We start from the raw sequence: 15,541 nt of genomic DNA, 5'->3' as shown, positions 1-15,541 counted from the left end.
CCCTTCCAACCCAAACTAGCCTGGGATTTTGTGATGATTTACCTCTACCCCTGACTCAGAACAGATACACGCAGCCCAGGTATAGCTGTGGGTGCCTGTTTTATTCCTTTCAACCATGCAACTGGACCTCCCACTCTGTTCCTTCACACTCCTCCTGATCACCATCTTTCTTTCAGCATACCGCGGCTGGTGCAGAAGGCGGAGGCCAGTCCCTCGTCTCCCCTGGCTCTTGCCTGGAGGATTTCCGTGCTACTCCCTTCATTGAATGCAACGGGGCGCGGGGAACGTGCCATTACTTTGCAAACAAGTACAGCTTCTGGCTGACGACGGTTGAACAGTCGCAGCAGTTTGTCAGTGCTCCTCCCTCAGAGACTCTGAAAGCAGGACAGCTTCGAACACGGGTCAGCCGCTGCCAAGTGTGCATGAAGAACTTGTAGTAACAAAAACGCAGTAACAGCCTTTGTTACCTAAGACTAGGCATCCCTGATGTGAAGAAGGATAAGTTCATAAACCTGTTTGTGTGTGGTTGATGGGTGAATCAAGACGGCCAGAATTCTATGACAGTCAAGTGTAAAGTCCAGGAGTTTGACTGCACACAGAGGAGGGAAACACCAGTGCTCTGAAACCTCTTTTCTTATGGAACATGGTGCTATGCTTTTACTTCAGTGGGGTTTTCCCCTCATTTATGGCTACCTCAGCAAGACTATGTGCATTCCTTATTCAGACTGAAGAGTAGCTGATGTCTCTCATTGCACCACTCCTCTGTCCAACAGAGACTTCTCATAGAATCCTATGACTTCAAGATCATATGACTTATCAGAAGTTACGCCTTACTAGTGTCTTTGCAAGCAGTATTTGGTCTAGTGTTAGGGAATGAAGGCTCATTCTCCTATGAAATGCAGAGCTAGCTGCAGTTCATCAGTATATTGCATGTGACTTAGAAATACTGAGCATTAACAGCTGTCAACTGATTTACTTAGGATGACTCAAAGATTGATGTTTTGCTCTGCTTATTAAACAGATGAGCTGTTCTTTTCTTCACAGCCATAGAAGAAGGGGTCCACTCATGTTTAATAAAAGGACAGAGGCAGAAAGCCACCATTTGGTATACAGTCAAAATCCTAAGCTTATCCATACCTCCGATTGCCTCTAACTATCAATATCTCAAGTTTTTTCTCTCAATTCTCCTCTGTGTATTTAAATACCACAAAAATGCTTTATTGGCATCAGCCAATACAATAGCATCAATCACTTTACACCACTAGTAATATTTTGGCTGTTTTTTTTTGTTTGTATCATTGCTACCTTGCCCCAGGAAGGTACATTACCATCCCATCCCAAAATGAAGGGTTTAATGGAACAGTGTCTAAACTGAGGCTCCAGATTAGCATCTCAAGGCTAAATTTGTTAAATATGGATGTAGCTGAACTTGTTTTCCTTTCTTAAAACCATAGTTTTCTTTCTAACAAGCTTGTTCGCTAGAGGCTGTTCCAGTTCTTTGGGCCAAAGCTCTTCCTTAGAGAGGGCTCAGGTGACAGCAAGCAATGAATTGCTATTGTAAATAGTAATCTTTAAAATCAAAGCTAACGGTCGGCAGTTTGGCACTACCCAAGAGCACACAAGAGCTGAGAAACTTGTGAAGGCCCAGGCCCTTGCAGACACTGCTCTCGGCTTATACAGAGATTTACTGTTAGCTTGCTCTTCCCATCAAAATACCATCAAATAACTCTTTACGTTTGCATTTTCTGTCTTGAGAAAGCTTTCGGGGCTCTTCAGCAAAGGATTTTAAGGAGGGAAAAAAAGAAACCAGCAAGTTTTATTTGACTGATAGGGAAAGCCTCATTCTCTGTAAAACAACTGAAACAGCCTAAGGGCCTGCCTTCCAGGTAGCTTCTCCTGCCAGGTTATTTGGGTATTTGCCAGGGTTGCCTTATCTCTTTCTCCCATTCCTTTTCAAAGGAGTGGTGGAAAGTCAAATTGAAATGCCAATATTTTCACCTTTCTAAAATCTTAGATCCTGATTTGCTCTGATAGTTTCACATATTACCTAATACTAAGGAAAAATAACCATTTAATATAAATGTTAAAATAATGTGCTTGAGACTTTTTGGAAAATGGGTAATGCGTAGCCAGGACTTCAGTATCTTTTATTTGTTTGTTAGTGTTTAAGGTATCACTGTTCCAGAGCTTCATTTATTGGCATTAGTTACAGAAAAGGTTACAGACAAAGCCACTGCATTTTAAGGCAAACCATTTCTGTTAGGATCAACCGGATGACAAAGGAAGACAAAGTGAGAAAGAATCAAGGGACAGGTGAATGGGCTTATAAGCTGAGGTTGCTGCATTAGCCAGTACTTCTGTCACATTTGTGCAGTACTGCCAGTGTCAGTGAAACTCCATGGCTATGCCCGAGAGCAGAGCCTTACCTTCTACCCAGTTCTGCAGGTGATTAGTGTAACAAGAATAAAGATCTTGCTCCACAGGTCAAAACTGTATGTAATTTGTTGTTTTCTTTTGTTAAACACTGGCTCTTTAAGGGGAAAACCAAATCACTGTCAGTCAGGGTACAGCTGGTACATGAATAGGCTCTGCATGCTACAACCTTCATAATTACAGGTAAGAGAAACTCGTGGTCCTACGAAGAGCATTCATTTGGAATCACAGCTCAGCAGCATGCAGAGGGGGATCACGACACAGAGTGGAACAAACATCACAAATAAACAGGTGAGCCAGAGGGACACCAAGAAACAAAAACTGTCCGTGGCAAAAGCTGCCTGTGACAGGCCTTCCTGAGAACTGTGGACACACACAACCCTTTCCTTCTGATGCAGATGAACCATCCTGGGAAGCAAGCGAGGAGGAGCGATGATTAACGGGTGTATTTGTCATTTCTCATGCTGTAATTGGAGAAGAATTCTCACGAGTTTCTTCTGAGTAAGGGCAGCTTTTTGTGACGGGTACTTCTCATCATTTAGGCACAGGCCATACAGTTAATAACAGAAGAGCCTCGTGTCCCAGTAGATGTGCAGCAAGTTAAGCAACACCTAGAAGCAGTTGTGTAACCTGTAAAATCAGGTGTGCACAAAAGGTGTCAACAGTTACACAGTAAACAAAGCAGACGCCAGTTATCTTCCATGCCTTTTCTTTGCAATAACTTTTAGTGCTTTATAATAGTTATGCTTATTTCCTCTATGTCCCAGCCCACAGGGTCTTACTGATCTCTCAGCATTTGGATTGTCCATTGCTCATGCGGCATTCCACAACATTTCAGATATAAGAAGCAGTGGTACTTAGTATTTCTGTGAAGAGATTAGAATTAAATCAGTAGCATGACACAGGCTCTCCAGTCTGCTTGCTATTAAAATAATGTGTGTCTAATCAAACTAGATGCATATGTTTCTTTTATTAGTATCTCAATATTGTGCTGCTTCTGAATGTGTACTCAGTAAGAGCTTCGGGAGATTATATTCATGCAAATACCGGAACGTATTGAGACAGGGCACACAAACTAAGGAAGAGAGAGGGGAAGAACATCCCTCAGATGGATAAATTAGATTGCAGGCTCTGATACAATGCATGGCTGCAACAGATTTACTTGTACAATAAAATACACCAGTAATATTCTCACCTTCGTTAAAGACAGTCAAAGCATGTCACAGCTCCTTTGGATTTAATTGTTCTCTCACTTACAAAGCCCCCACCCTTCTAATACTTTTCTGCAGTTGAAACGTGACTTTCTGAACTGCGGGGTTTCTTTTTGTAAAATGTTAACGTGTTTTTGCAATAAACTTGACCCATTTTGTCTTTTTTCGCACTCCATTAGGAAGAAAAATGCCTGTTTTTTTGCTGACAATTTATACCAATTATTGATGGCTTCTACAGAGAAGTAACACAAAGGCTTAAACCAACTGTAATGCTGGAATAGTGATCTATCAAGAGCTGGGCCAGGCAGACATTAGCAGCTGACTAATACATTTAGCAATTTTGGTGAGGCTTTTTTAGGCACCGGAAGGTCTTACAGTAAGCACATCTGTTTATAAATCACCCAGTTGTTAGAGGGTAGAAATGCCTGGTAGATCACTTGGTTATAGAAATGATTTCAGAGGTTCTGGAATAACTGATTTCTCTGCGTGTCACACTATTTGTATGTAAAACACACAGCAGCAACTTCCTGTGAAGCTTTAGTAGGTTTGAATTACGAAGTGTTGGAGGGAGGCGAACAGAAGCCTCAGAGTCTCAAAGGAAAGATGCTTCCTACGCGGAAAGTACCTGACCAGAACTACTAAGTCATCTTTTTCACGCAGCGGTGGAAATTGGTTGTATCATCATTCAGGATTTAGTCAGAGCATAGAATTCTAGTGATTCCTCTGCCAGTGCTGCAGGGATATGTCTGTATTGACTGCAGTGGCTGTTCTTAGAGGGCTCTCTGGTGAAAACCCTTTTGACAGGAGGTGTAGTATTTAAGTGTAAATGACTCAGAAAATGATTTAAACATTGCAGAATTGACCCAGTCTAGAATGGAATTAGTAGGTATTAAATATTCCTATAGAAAACACCCATATAGTAAAAGATGGGGTTTAGGCTTTTAATTAGTTCGCATCCTTCCTTAGCGACATAGATACTAACAATTTGGATTATGATAATTCATACTCAGCACCAAGACAGAAGATGATACAAATATATAAATAGCTATGTTATTAATACATACCTGATACTGTCTCCCTGCTGCATAATCTGCATAAGGCAAATCAGCACGTGGATAGCCAAATCTCTCTGATTGATGTTGCTGGTTAGAAAAATAGTCAGTTGCTGCATCTGGTCTCCTTAATGGCTGAAGATGCATGGGGCTGTGCAAAACAGGTAAAAGAGGTTATTAAAACCATGTGGAATAATACACTGCAGATTACATGAAGGGTTAGTTTCAACTGAAATGTAAAAATAACAAAGCTCACTTCTGCATGCAGGATACTGAGGCAATAACATGAACACATGTAAATGTTTGGCCTTTAAAGTTCATTTTACTGTCAAACCCTCATCCTGCAAGCACAGGTGAAAGTGAATTTAAAGCAGCACAACTAAGGACACTTGTGTTTCTAAAAAGTAATGAAAATGAATCCATTTGTAATTATGAGAGGAAAGCCATGCTCTTGTGAGACCTCACCTGGAGCATTGTGTGCAGTTCTGGTGTCCTCAACATAGAAAGGACATGGAACTGCTGGAACAAGTCCAGAGGAGGCCACGAGGATGATCAGGGGCTGGAGCACCTCCCGTATGAAGACAGGCTGAGGAAGTTGGGGCTGTTCAGCCTGGAGAAGAGAAGGCTGCGTGGGGACCTCATAGCAGCCTTCCAGTATCTGAAGGGGGCCTATAGGGATGCTGGGGAGGGGCTCTTCATTAGGGACTGCAGTGACAGGACAAGGGGTAACGGGTTAAAACTGAAACAGGGGAAGTTTACATTGGATATAAGGAGGAAATTCTTTCCTGTTAGGGTGGTGAGGCACTGGAATGGGTTGCCCAGGGAGGCTGTGAGTGCTCCATCCCTGGCAGTGCTCAAGGCCAGGTTGGATGAAGCCTTAGGTGGGATGGTTTAGTGTGAGGTGTCCCTGCCCATGGCAGGGGGGTTGGAACTGGATGATCTTGAGGTGCTTTCCAACCCAAACTGTTCTATGATTCTATGTGACCCTTTGGATAAATTCGTATTTCAGGATTTAGCTTCAGAAACAAGATAAACACACCTTTTTCACTGGGGAAACAGACTAAGTCTTAGCAAGTTGATAAATCTGGCCCCGTGTGCTCGTTCATGTTTAGTAATGATGTACAAAACAGCCCCAGCATTCCTGCAGCGATGCCGCTGGGATTATGCAAGGCCCAGGAGAATAAAGGAAAAATTCAGAAACACAACTTCTATCAAAGCCTCAAGCCACAAAAGGTACGTGAAGAACGCGTTGACAGCTTCACTGTTCGCTGGATCTTTGTCAGCTGTGCCACTGGCAAAGCTACGAAGTAATTCTTAAGTCTCCCAACTAGAGCGTAAGTGAAGATGAGCGAAAAGACAGCATCCCAGCAGCATACCTGCCATTCTCTGATTGATTCAGGCTTAGGGCATCATCAAAATCTTGTCTTCTCAGCACGGGTTTTGGAATTCCTTCAACCCAGACGTCCTGCATGTAGGGGATCAGGTGGTTACACAGAGCAAAATGACAGCAAGTTACAGAACAGCTCACGGGGTACATCAGCAGTTGTGTTTGGTATAAAAAACCTGTGTAAACCCATTTATCAGTTACTAAATATAATGCTTGTTAGAGACATTTTGAAATGTGTAAATGCAGTTTATCTAGAAGACTCAGCAGAAGAAAAGCCCTTACATACTTGGGCAATGCAGAAAACGTAACTGTTAAGGTATAACAGGAACATCCAGCCCAGTAAGTCTCTGCACAATTAAATAAACCAGGTATTAAGGGTTTTAGCAAGGCCTGGGCGTTTTGTCGAGTGTTTTATGATTGCACATTTCAGACAGATGCTGCTACTCCACAAATAACAGTGAATTTCTCTGATTTATGCAAAACTGAGTCAAAAATCAAACTAAATACAATTAAGATCAATTGAATATTGTAGCTTACAGGCTGGCTGCTGTCTTACCAAGCATTGCTGGGGAAAGAAGGAAAGCACCATGAAGAGGCAAACTAAGTGTTCCATGTGGTTCATAAAACTCGTAAGCGATGTTCATTTGCTAAAGGTGGCTTTGTTTAAAAACAGAATGACCTGAAGTAGTTTTCATAAGCAAGGTACCCTCTGGAGAGCAGGAGTTCAGGGGAGTTCATCTGCAGGAACTGATGCTTTCAGATGCAGATGCTGGTTTCCTCCCTTGCCTCTCTCAGACACTGCTGCCTGACTGGCACGACAGCAAAAGCTCAGAGAGTTACCAATGGCTTTTTACAAGCGCACGTTTTCATGACCACCACGTCCAGGAGATGAGGCAGAAACATCCCACGGACTGCAGCGTGCGGCGTGGAGCAGGAGAAAGGAGGACTTACTGCAGCCCTCTTAGAATTAGTTTAAGCATTAAACAGCACCATCTCCTGGTGAAGGGAGGCTTTTCCCCACTGCATATCCAAGATCAACCATGCCAAGTGCAAGGTCCTACACCTGGGTCGGAGCAATCCCAGGCACAGCTACAGGTTGGGCAGAGAAGAGATTCAGAGCGGCCCTGCAGAGAAGGACTTGGGGGTGCTGGTCGACGAGAAAATGAACATGAGCCAGCTTCAGTGTGCGCTCGCAGCCCAGAAACCAACCGTATCCTGGGCTGCATCCAAAGGAGCGTGACCAGCAGGGCGAAGGAGGTGATCCTGCCTCTCTGCTCTGCTCTTGTGAGACCTCACCTGGAGCATTGTGTGCAGTTCTGGTGTCCTCAACATAAAAAGGACATGGAACTGCTGGAACAAGTCCAGAGGAGGCCACGAGGATGATCAGGGGACTGGAGCACCTCCTGTATGAAGACAGGCTGAGGAAGTTGGGGCTGTTCAGCCTGGAGAAGAGAAGGCTGCGTGGAGACCTCAGAGCAGCCTTCCAGTACCTGAAGGGGGCCTATAGGGATGCTGGGGAGGGACTCTTCATTAGGGACTGTAGTGACAGGACAAGGGGTAACGGGTTAAAACTTAAACAGGGGAAGTTTAAATTGGATATAAGGAGGAAATTCTTTCCTGTTAGGGTGGTGAGGCACTGGAATGGGTTGCCCAGGGAGGTTGTGAGTGCTCCATCCCTGGCAGTGCTCAAGGCCAGGTTGGACAGAGCCTTGTGTGGGATGGTTTAGTGTGAGGTGTTCCTGCCCATGGCAGGGGGGTTGGAACTGGATGATCTTGAGGTCCTTTCCAACCCTAACTATTCTATGATTCTATGATACTAGTACTTTACAAATACATCTAACAGGAAATGATGGATCAGACTAGATTATTTTCTTTCTTTTCTCAGCAAGCCTAAAATGTTTTCTTGTCAAACGCTATTCACTCCTTCATATGTAGGATAACCACTAAAGTCCCAAATGAGGAAAAGAACAGACACAAATTCATTCCTTTTCAAGCCACTTTGTATTTCATATTTCCTGTATTGTTTTTGAAGTGCATTTACTGCTCTTCTGATATGCACTAGTTCAAGCTATGATCTCTATATAAAGCACAGGACACCTAATGGAAAAGGCTGCCATGGCAGCACCTGAGCCTGGCCACAGAAGTGGCCACTTTCACAGTCTGGTCTGTGGGGACCAACATTCAAGTGCCCGCTCGGTCCCACATCACCTTTGTAACCCTGTAAGAGACGAACCTCTACTCTGCCTCACGGGACTGTTGCAAAGGCCCCAGTGAACCCTTCTGTTACAAAGGGGATGCAGGGAATTCATTTCAGGTTTGATTTAGGAAATTTCTCCTTTCTAGATAAAAATTAATCAGAAAATGGCCAAATATTCTAGCCCCAAATCTAACTCAGTTGTAGGCAGTGAATTTTAAACAAATAAATAAAGCTAGAACTCTGGAAGGGCTTACGTACTACCAGTAGTTACATGCTGTCATTCACAGACCATGCAGCTGAGAGATGACAAAGATGAACAACACATTTAGTACAGCCATATCCTTCCGATCATCTCCACTGATCCCCCCAGCCTCCAAAAACATCCCTGGAAAGCATCACTCCCAGGAGGAAAAGGAAGCTCAGATTACCTTTAATCTTAGCAGATGACCTTTTTGTGCTACTCGCAAACCATTCTGTTGCCTCACAAAACCCTGCCTGCCTTCTGCTGGAGTTAGGAACACGTCATATCCCCACATGCCAACATCTCTTACCCTTGGCGACTGCTGGTAAACGTGCCCCAGGTTACCAGCCATTTCAGGAGTAAATGCATGGTTCTGGTGTGCTTCACGGTATGGAGAATTCATCTGGTTCCTGGTTGGAGGAACAAGGAGAATTTAGAGCATGAGCGACAGCTTTGAGCGTCTTGACAAATCATTCTGTACTGCTGGTTGGTTCAACAGCCGCATCATAGGTTTAGATGTGCTGTGGCAACGGCTACGTGAGAGCTACGTATAACTACCATGTTCTGTGGCAGAGGGAGTACCAGCGACACACACCAAGGGGGCTGAAAGAGGAAATAAGAACATGTTGTCTATATACCTGGGACAGGCGTCGGTGGGGAAAAAAAAAGGTGAGGAAATCAAAAAGCAGCTCAAATTTCCAATGCCTGGGACCCAAGAATGGGAGGAATTGTGTTTAATCACCAAGACTCTCGTCGATGTTTATCAGCCTTGGTTTTTTCTTGTTTTCATAGAAGCAATAACACTCAAAACACTTTTGTGTTTAGTTTAGTGTGGGGTGTCCCTGCCCATGGCGGGGGGTTGGAACTGGATGATCTTAAGGTCCTTTCCAACCCTGACTATTCTATGATCCTATGATTCCAAGAAGCAATGACTCAAAGTGAAGTTCTGTGCCTAGTGGTTAAACGCTAAATAACTGTTAAATGCTCTGGTAAGGTGCTTTGATTTTAAATTGAGTATTGTAGCAGAGGATGCCAGATGCTGATTTACATATCCAGAGGTTAAGAATTAATCAGAACACCACTTTATTTTATATTTTCCTTCCAATTTGGTTATAAAACCCCTTTTAACTGCATCCAGAGTAACTTACCCAGCCTTTTTGCTTTTGCAGTGGTAGACACAGTAGAATATTACAACAGCTATGATAACCAGTGCTATTGCAGGAAGAGTAGCTACTAAAATGAAATCTAGAGTGTTCCAACGGTGATTACATTTGGGGCCCATGTACCAATACTCCTGCCAGTCCACTCTGTAGTAATCACATCTGCAAATGAAAATACTGATTTTTAGCAACGTTCTTTTAATTTAAAAATAACCAATACCAAACAAAAGTAACCTATTTTGCTATATGATTATTTATTATTGAATACTACAGGGGTCAAGGCTTCCATATTTTTCCTGCTTGCCTGAAGATATTACTCCTCTTAGTAATGCACATCTTATTCCAGATTGAATGCAAATGCACTCTGCCAGGCTCTAGGTCAACCAAGTCCAAGTTAGCATTCCAGTAAGTCCAAGATAATAAGCTTGGTTGAGAACAGGGTATATTGCCCGAGTCATGATTCAGGTCAAAGATCTCTTTTTTATCAGCTGTAAGCATGGCAAAGCTTCTGCACTTCCAAAACAGACCACGCAGCTATAACTGAGACATCACACTTCTATCTATCATTACGACACTTGACGCACCTTCTATGAAAAAGCAGCACCACCACCCACAGTAGATCACAGACTATGTCCCTCCTGATTTTAAGAGCAAGACTTTGAATGGGATAAGAATGTTGCTTTTTTTTGTTTGTTTTTTAAAGCCAAGTTATTTTCATAAATTCAGGGCTTCCTTTTTTCCTCTCCCAAAGCATCACTTCCTCTGCTAATACAAAGGACATCACTAGAACACATTCTGCTCTTGTCACAGCAATTCTCATGATGGGAAGGTTCTTTCGATAGGCATTTTGCAACATTTCTTAGTGCAAACAGTCTGGATTTGGGGAACCTTTTCTGAAAGTTTGACCTTGATCTCCCACCACAGAAAATTCTTCTCTTCATAGGCAGTATTTGCATGGATATGATTAGAACACATAATTATAGCTTCAAGAATGCAGCTTTCTATTTCTTTGGAGTTGCACTAACATTTAGACAGAGTACTCTGTTGGCTACAGCTGGAGGCTAGCTGCACATTCACAAGCAGACTGTGTCACAGAGAAAGCATTGCCTTGAATCCACCAGGTAATCATATGGGCTTCATAATTTTCTTGCTAGTTTCTTGTCAAGTCTAGGGGTCAAGCTATAGGTAAAAAAGGAATACGCTGGATCTAGGAACAAGATTCTCTGCTCAGATTACTAGATGGCTTTAAAACAAGGAAAAAGAAAACACTACATAATAAAGAATAGGATTAAGATACTGGGAGGGTTTTTTAACTCTAAAGAAAGAAATTTTGGTCAACCTGAGGAAAAAGTTGCCATTACCCAGCATAATTCAGTTCTAAGGTAAAATATCCAAGACAACAGCGAGCATGTGAAAATTGAGGATTACAGTGATTATCTACCTAAAAAATTACATGGCTTACACATACCCCAAAAAGAAAATGCTGCACTCAGAGCTCGGACGTGATGCTTTGTATGAGCTTATACAGGTCGCGAATGACGATCAACATCTACTTTCATGAATCACATTGCAAAGTCTAAATTTAGCTCATCATTAAGACTATATTTGAGAGCTGCACTTACATAGTATATATTTAAACAAAGAAACCACCACCACCCCTACCTGCAGAAAGGTTTTTCATTTTTACATTGGCAAGAAATATTGGTAGGACAGAAGTTGTCTGTATTACCCAGGCAGGCCCCAAAGTCCTTAACTCCAGCGCAGCTGGCTGTAAATTAAAACAAACCCAATATTTAGTTGTTGCCATTACACCGTAAGATACTGTTTAGTGGGCTTAATTACCCCAGAAATTTGATTCGTATGATGAACTCTGGCTATTTGGATGTTAAATCTTGCTTTCCAGTGACTTGCCCCTTCAAAGTTCTGAAATTATTTGAGAAACGGTTTAGCTGAAGTTACTTTACCCTGACTTGTACCCATCTTCCAGTTAGACAGTAAACTGTATGGCTTATGTTATTAGGACTTTTATGGCATCATTGAAGTATGGTTGTATCTGAATTCCATTATGTATCATCTCCGAATTGTTACTGGCAAAGGCTAAAACTCATGAAATCCACTTGAGACTCAAACCTTCTAATTAATTATAACCCAAATTAAAACCTTTTTGTGTGTTTTGTATTTGGATTCTTCCTTATTTTGGTCTACAAAAGGATTTGCTTTGTGTTACTGTCGGTTCTCCTCCATCTCTTTTGCTGTGTAAACATCGCGGGCTGTAAATCATGTTCCAGAAGTTAAGTGCTAACAGTACTTCACAGGCATAGGGCCGTCTAAATATAGCTTCCTCATCAGCAAGCTAATAAAGACATCAAAAGTCACCATGTTTGACACTCAAGCACTACATTCTCTCCTACCTGTTTCTTTCCGGTGTGGGATTCAGACCGAATGCTTGTTGTGATTTAACCCAGCAGGCACAGAGCTTCTTGCTCACTCCCCCAGCCCAGTGGGATGGGGAGAGAATTGGCAAAAAAAGTAAAATTCATGGGTTGAGATAAAGACAGTTTAATAGGACAGGAAAGGAAGGGAAATAGTAATGATAATATCATCAGTGATAAAATAATCAGAATATACAAAACAAGCGAGGCACAATGCAATTGCTCACCACCTGCCAACTGATGCCCAGCTTGTACCGGAGCAGCAGCCCCTGGCCAGCTTTCCCCCAGTTTATATGCTGAGTCTACCATATGGCCTGGAATATCCCTCTGGCCAGTTTGGGTCAGCTGTCCCGGCTGTCCTCCCCCATCAGCCTCCTTACTGGCAGGGCATGAGAAGCTGAAAAGTCCTTGACTTAGTATAAACACCATTTCGCTACAACTAGAACGCAGGTGTGCTATTAGCCCCATTCACAGACTAAAGCCAGAACACAGCACTGTACCATGTAACTAGGAAGAAAATGAACTCTATCCCAGCTGAAACCAGGACTATGCTGTACTCATCATTCGTACCAGCAAGCTACGAGCTGACACAGAGGTTCTGGTGCAAAGCCACTGAAGTCTATGACTTACGGAGATGAACCCAACATCTTGACCTGTAATGTGTGACCAAACAAGCAACTGCAAGACACCACTGGAGATGCCGATGAGAAAAACCAAAACTGTGACTGTACGTTGTAAGGCCAAGCACCATTATGGTACTTGAAAAACCCCCAAACAGCCAACACAGCTGAATAAAATTTTGTGTAACTTTTTATCATAAGATGCACATTTAGAATGAAGCCAGAAAGTTAGAACTGGAAGAGATCTCTGAGCAGATCCTTCTGAGCCTACCTGGCAACTGACAGGAGGAAAGTCAGTATCAGAGCATCATTAATATCACCGGTTTGCTATTGTAAGAGGGATTTTCCACCAGCAAAAGATGGATTAACAAACTCACGACATTATTAGGTAGAAGAACTATGCTATGAGCAGTCTTTATCTCAAAAAAACATGGAAACCCCCTTCCTCCCCATTGACCAAGGCAAAAGCATTTTTGTCTTGCATAGCTGTGCCTGTAAAATATCCCCATGCTCCTGGCAGTAGAGAACCCAAGAACTATGAAACACTTTTTAACAGCAAACACAGGCAAGCAGCTGTCACACAGAGGTCTTGACATTTTCACTGCCTTCCCAGTATTAAAAAGAAACTCCACCTAAGCCATAAGGAGAATTTCCTCAGAAGCAAGACCGTTGGGACTGCGATACCACAGCAGCACTACCATAGGTAAGCCTGGAATTTGACAGACACGTCCCTATTCTGACAAGCTCTAAAGCAAAAAAGCAGCCATGCCTTACGTTCTAAAGCTTCTTCACCCAGTGCATCGCTGGCCACAAACAGGACGAACAGCAAGACTTTCAGCACACACATCCTGAAGCCCATTGTCGCAAAGTTTCTTCCAGTTTTTGCTAGAAGAATGCACCCTCCTTTCTGCTACCCTTACTGTAGCAAGGTAAGGATCGTGGATTTTGAGCTCGTTTTACAGCATCCTCCTCTATGAGAATTACTAATTAACTTGGAACAGATACTTCCTGATAACTTCTCCAGCATATTTCCTTTTATGACAGCTGGGCAGTTCCATAAAAACGTCTCATCAATCTTGCTATTTCTGAATTTTCGAATACACACACAAAGTATTCCTTTAACGACAGAAGCTTCAGCACACAAAAGTACCCGTCACAAGCATTTATCTGGTCTCATTTTAGGGTTATGTTCCCTTTTAAAGATAAACTTCAAATGTATTTGAAGATGAAATTCCTTGAATATACACTGGTTTGAAAGACACATCAAAGACCCGGATCAAGAGTATAAAAATTATGATTAGAGGTTATCATCAGGCTGCTCTTAAGATGGTTTTGCTCCTAGAAAAAAATGAGGTTTTCCTGCAATATTTACTGCTGCTCTGATCACAGCCGCAGCATGTAGAACATTGCCAACGCTTCTTCCTGCAACCCACCTGTTCCATTACAAAACACGGCTGCAATGCCTGATTCTCTCTTGATTTGCTCACTTCCGATATCATGATTTTACCTAAACTTCTCCCAGAGCTTGGCATGAAGTATCACGCATATTCCTCCTCATTACTGCCAGAACATTTGTTAATAGCTAGGAGAAATAAGTATTTCAAATCATAGTGTTGATATAGGAATCTATACCAAGACTACTACTTGCAACTTCATGATAATTCGCACTAGGATTTTGCTAGTGACTCAACTCAGCGCTCTTTCATTTGTGGTATCCAAACGTAGCACAAGTGGAAGCTGTGGCTCTCTTTCAGATATAGAGTTTTTTAAAATAAAAACATTTGATAGGAAAAAAAAATTAAAAATCCCCAAGCTGAATTTTGAGTATGCCTTAAACAGTATATACCCATATACACTTAAACAGTATATACCCATATACACTTAAACAGTATATACCCATATACACTTAAACAGGATATACCCATATACACTTAAACAGGATATACCCATATACACTTAAACAGTATATACCCATATACACTTAAACAGGATATACCCATATATACTTAAACAGTATATACCCATATACACTTAAACAGTATATACCCATATACACTTAAACAGTATATAAACAACAATTAAAACCAATCGGTGTTATCAGCTCTCTGCCCAGGCTGGAATTCAAAACACAGAGCTTGCACCAGTTACTAAGAAGGAGCAAAACGGCTCCTGGTAAACCCAGGACACCCATATACACTTAAACAGTATATACCCATATATACTTAAAGAGTATATACCCATATATACAGAAAAGGGATAGAAAGTAAAAATCTGACTGCATAAAACGGGGAGATGAATTTTGGGTAAAAGAAGGGAAGGAGAAAGTCAATAGACCAAGTTATATCCCAGACATTTGTCCTTCTACCTGGAAGTTTCTGATTCTTTGCTGCAGCATTTTCTTCCAAGCCTGGGTTTGATGTTTGCACCATGAGCTGCTTTGAAATTTGCCCAGCAACGCCTCACGACTGTCTTGAAATTCTTTGTCTCAAAGAATAACAGGGAGAAAGCCATCATGGACTGGAATGCTACATTTTTTCCCAAGATACTGTCTTCCCTAGATCACTTTTTAAAGGCTTGCTAGACTCTTCCCTGTTCACCATTTCCGAAGTGAGCATCTATCCCAGCTACTGCTGAAGCATTTTGTTGTCATTTATACTGTTAAAACCACCCACAAAAGACAGCTCCTCAGCCCTGCCAGAACAGTTCTTTGTAGCAGATCCCAGAATCACACTCACAAAGAACAGAGAAATTAACTTACACCTCAGTAAAAGCAATGGCACGATCCTTCGTTGGGGTAGCGTGTGTTAC

At 42.2% G+C, this 15,541-nt stretch overlaps 2 protein-coding genes across 2 annotated transcripts in view; one reads left to right on the top strand and one right to left on the bottom strand.

Moving 5' to 3' along the window:
• Positions 1-3,383, top strand: part of COL4A6 (collagen type IV alpha 6 chain) — a 123,880-nt gene extending 120,497 nt beyond the window's left edge. The window contains exon 45 of the mRNA XM_065690003.1: positions 177-3,383. Coding sequence (XP_065546075.1) covers positions 177-437 — 261 coding nt within the window. The 3' untranslated portion in view covers positions 438-3,383. The remainder of the gene's footprint in view (positions 1-176) is intronic.
• Positions 2,105-15,528, bottom strand: LOC136019628 (uncharacterized). The gene is made up of 8 exons (XM_065690002.1): positions 15,492-15,528; positions 15,099-15,217; positions 11,344-11,449; positions 9,670-9,843; positions 8,832-8,931; positions 6,073-6,161; positions 4,709-4,847; positions 2,105-3,299 (listed from the first exon to the last, which is right to left on the bottom strand). The coding sequence occupies exons 2-8, from the start codon at positions 15,160-15,162 to the stop codon at positions 3,291-3,293; spliced, it is 681 nt and encodes a 226-aa protein (XP_065546074.1). The 5' UTR covers positions 15,163-15,217; positions 15,492-15,528; the 3' UTR covers positions 2,105-3,290.
• Positions 15,529-15,541: the final 13 nt, after the last annotated feature.

This window comes from Lathamus discolor, chromosome 9 (assembly GCF_037157495.1).
Source record: "Lathamus discolor isolate bLatDis1 chromosome 9, bLatDis1.hap1, whole genome shotgun sequence".
NCBI classification, from domain to species: Eukaryota; Metazoa; Chordata; class Aves; order Psittaciformes; family Psittacidae; genus Lathamus; species Lathamus discolor.
Note: the sequence above shows the minus strand (reverse complement) of the source record. Positions and strands in the feature narration are given on the sequence as shown.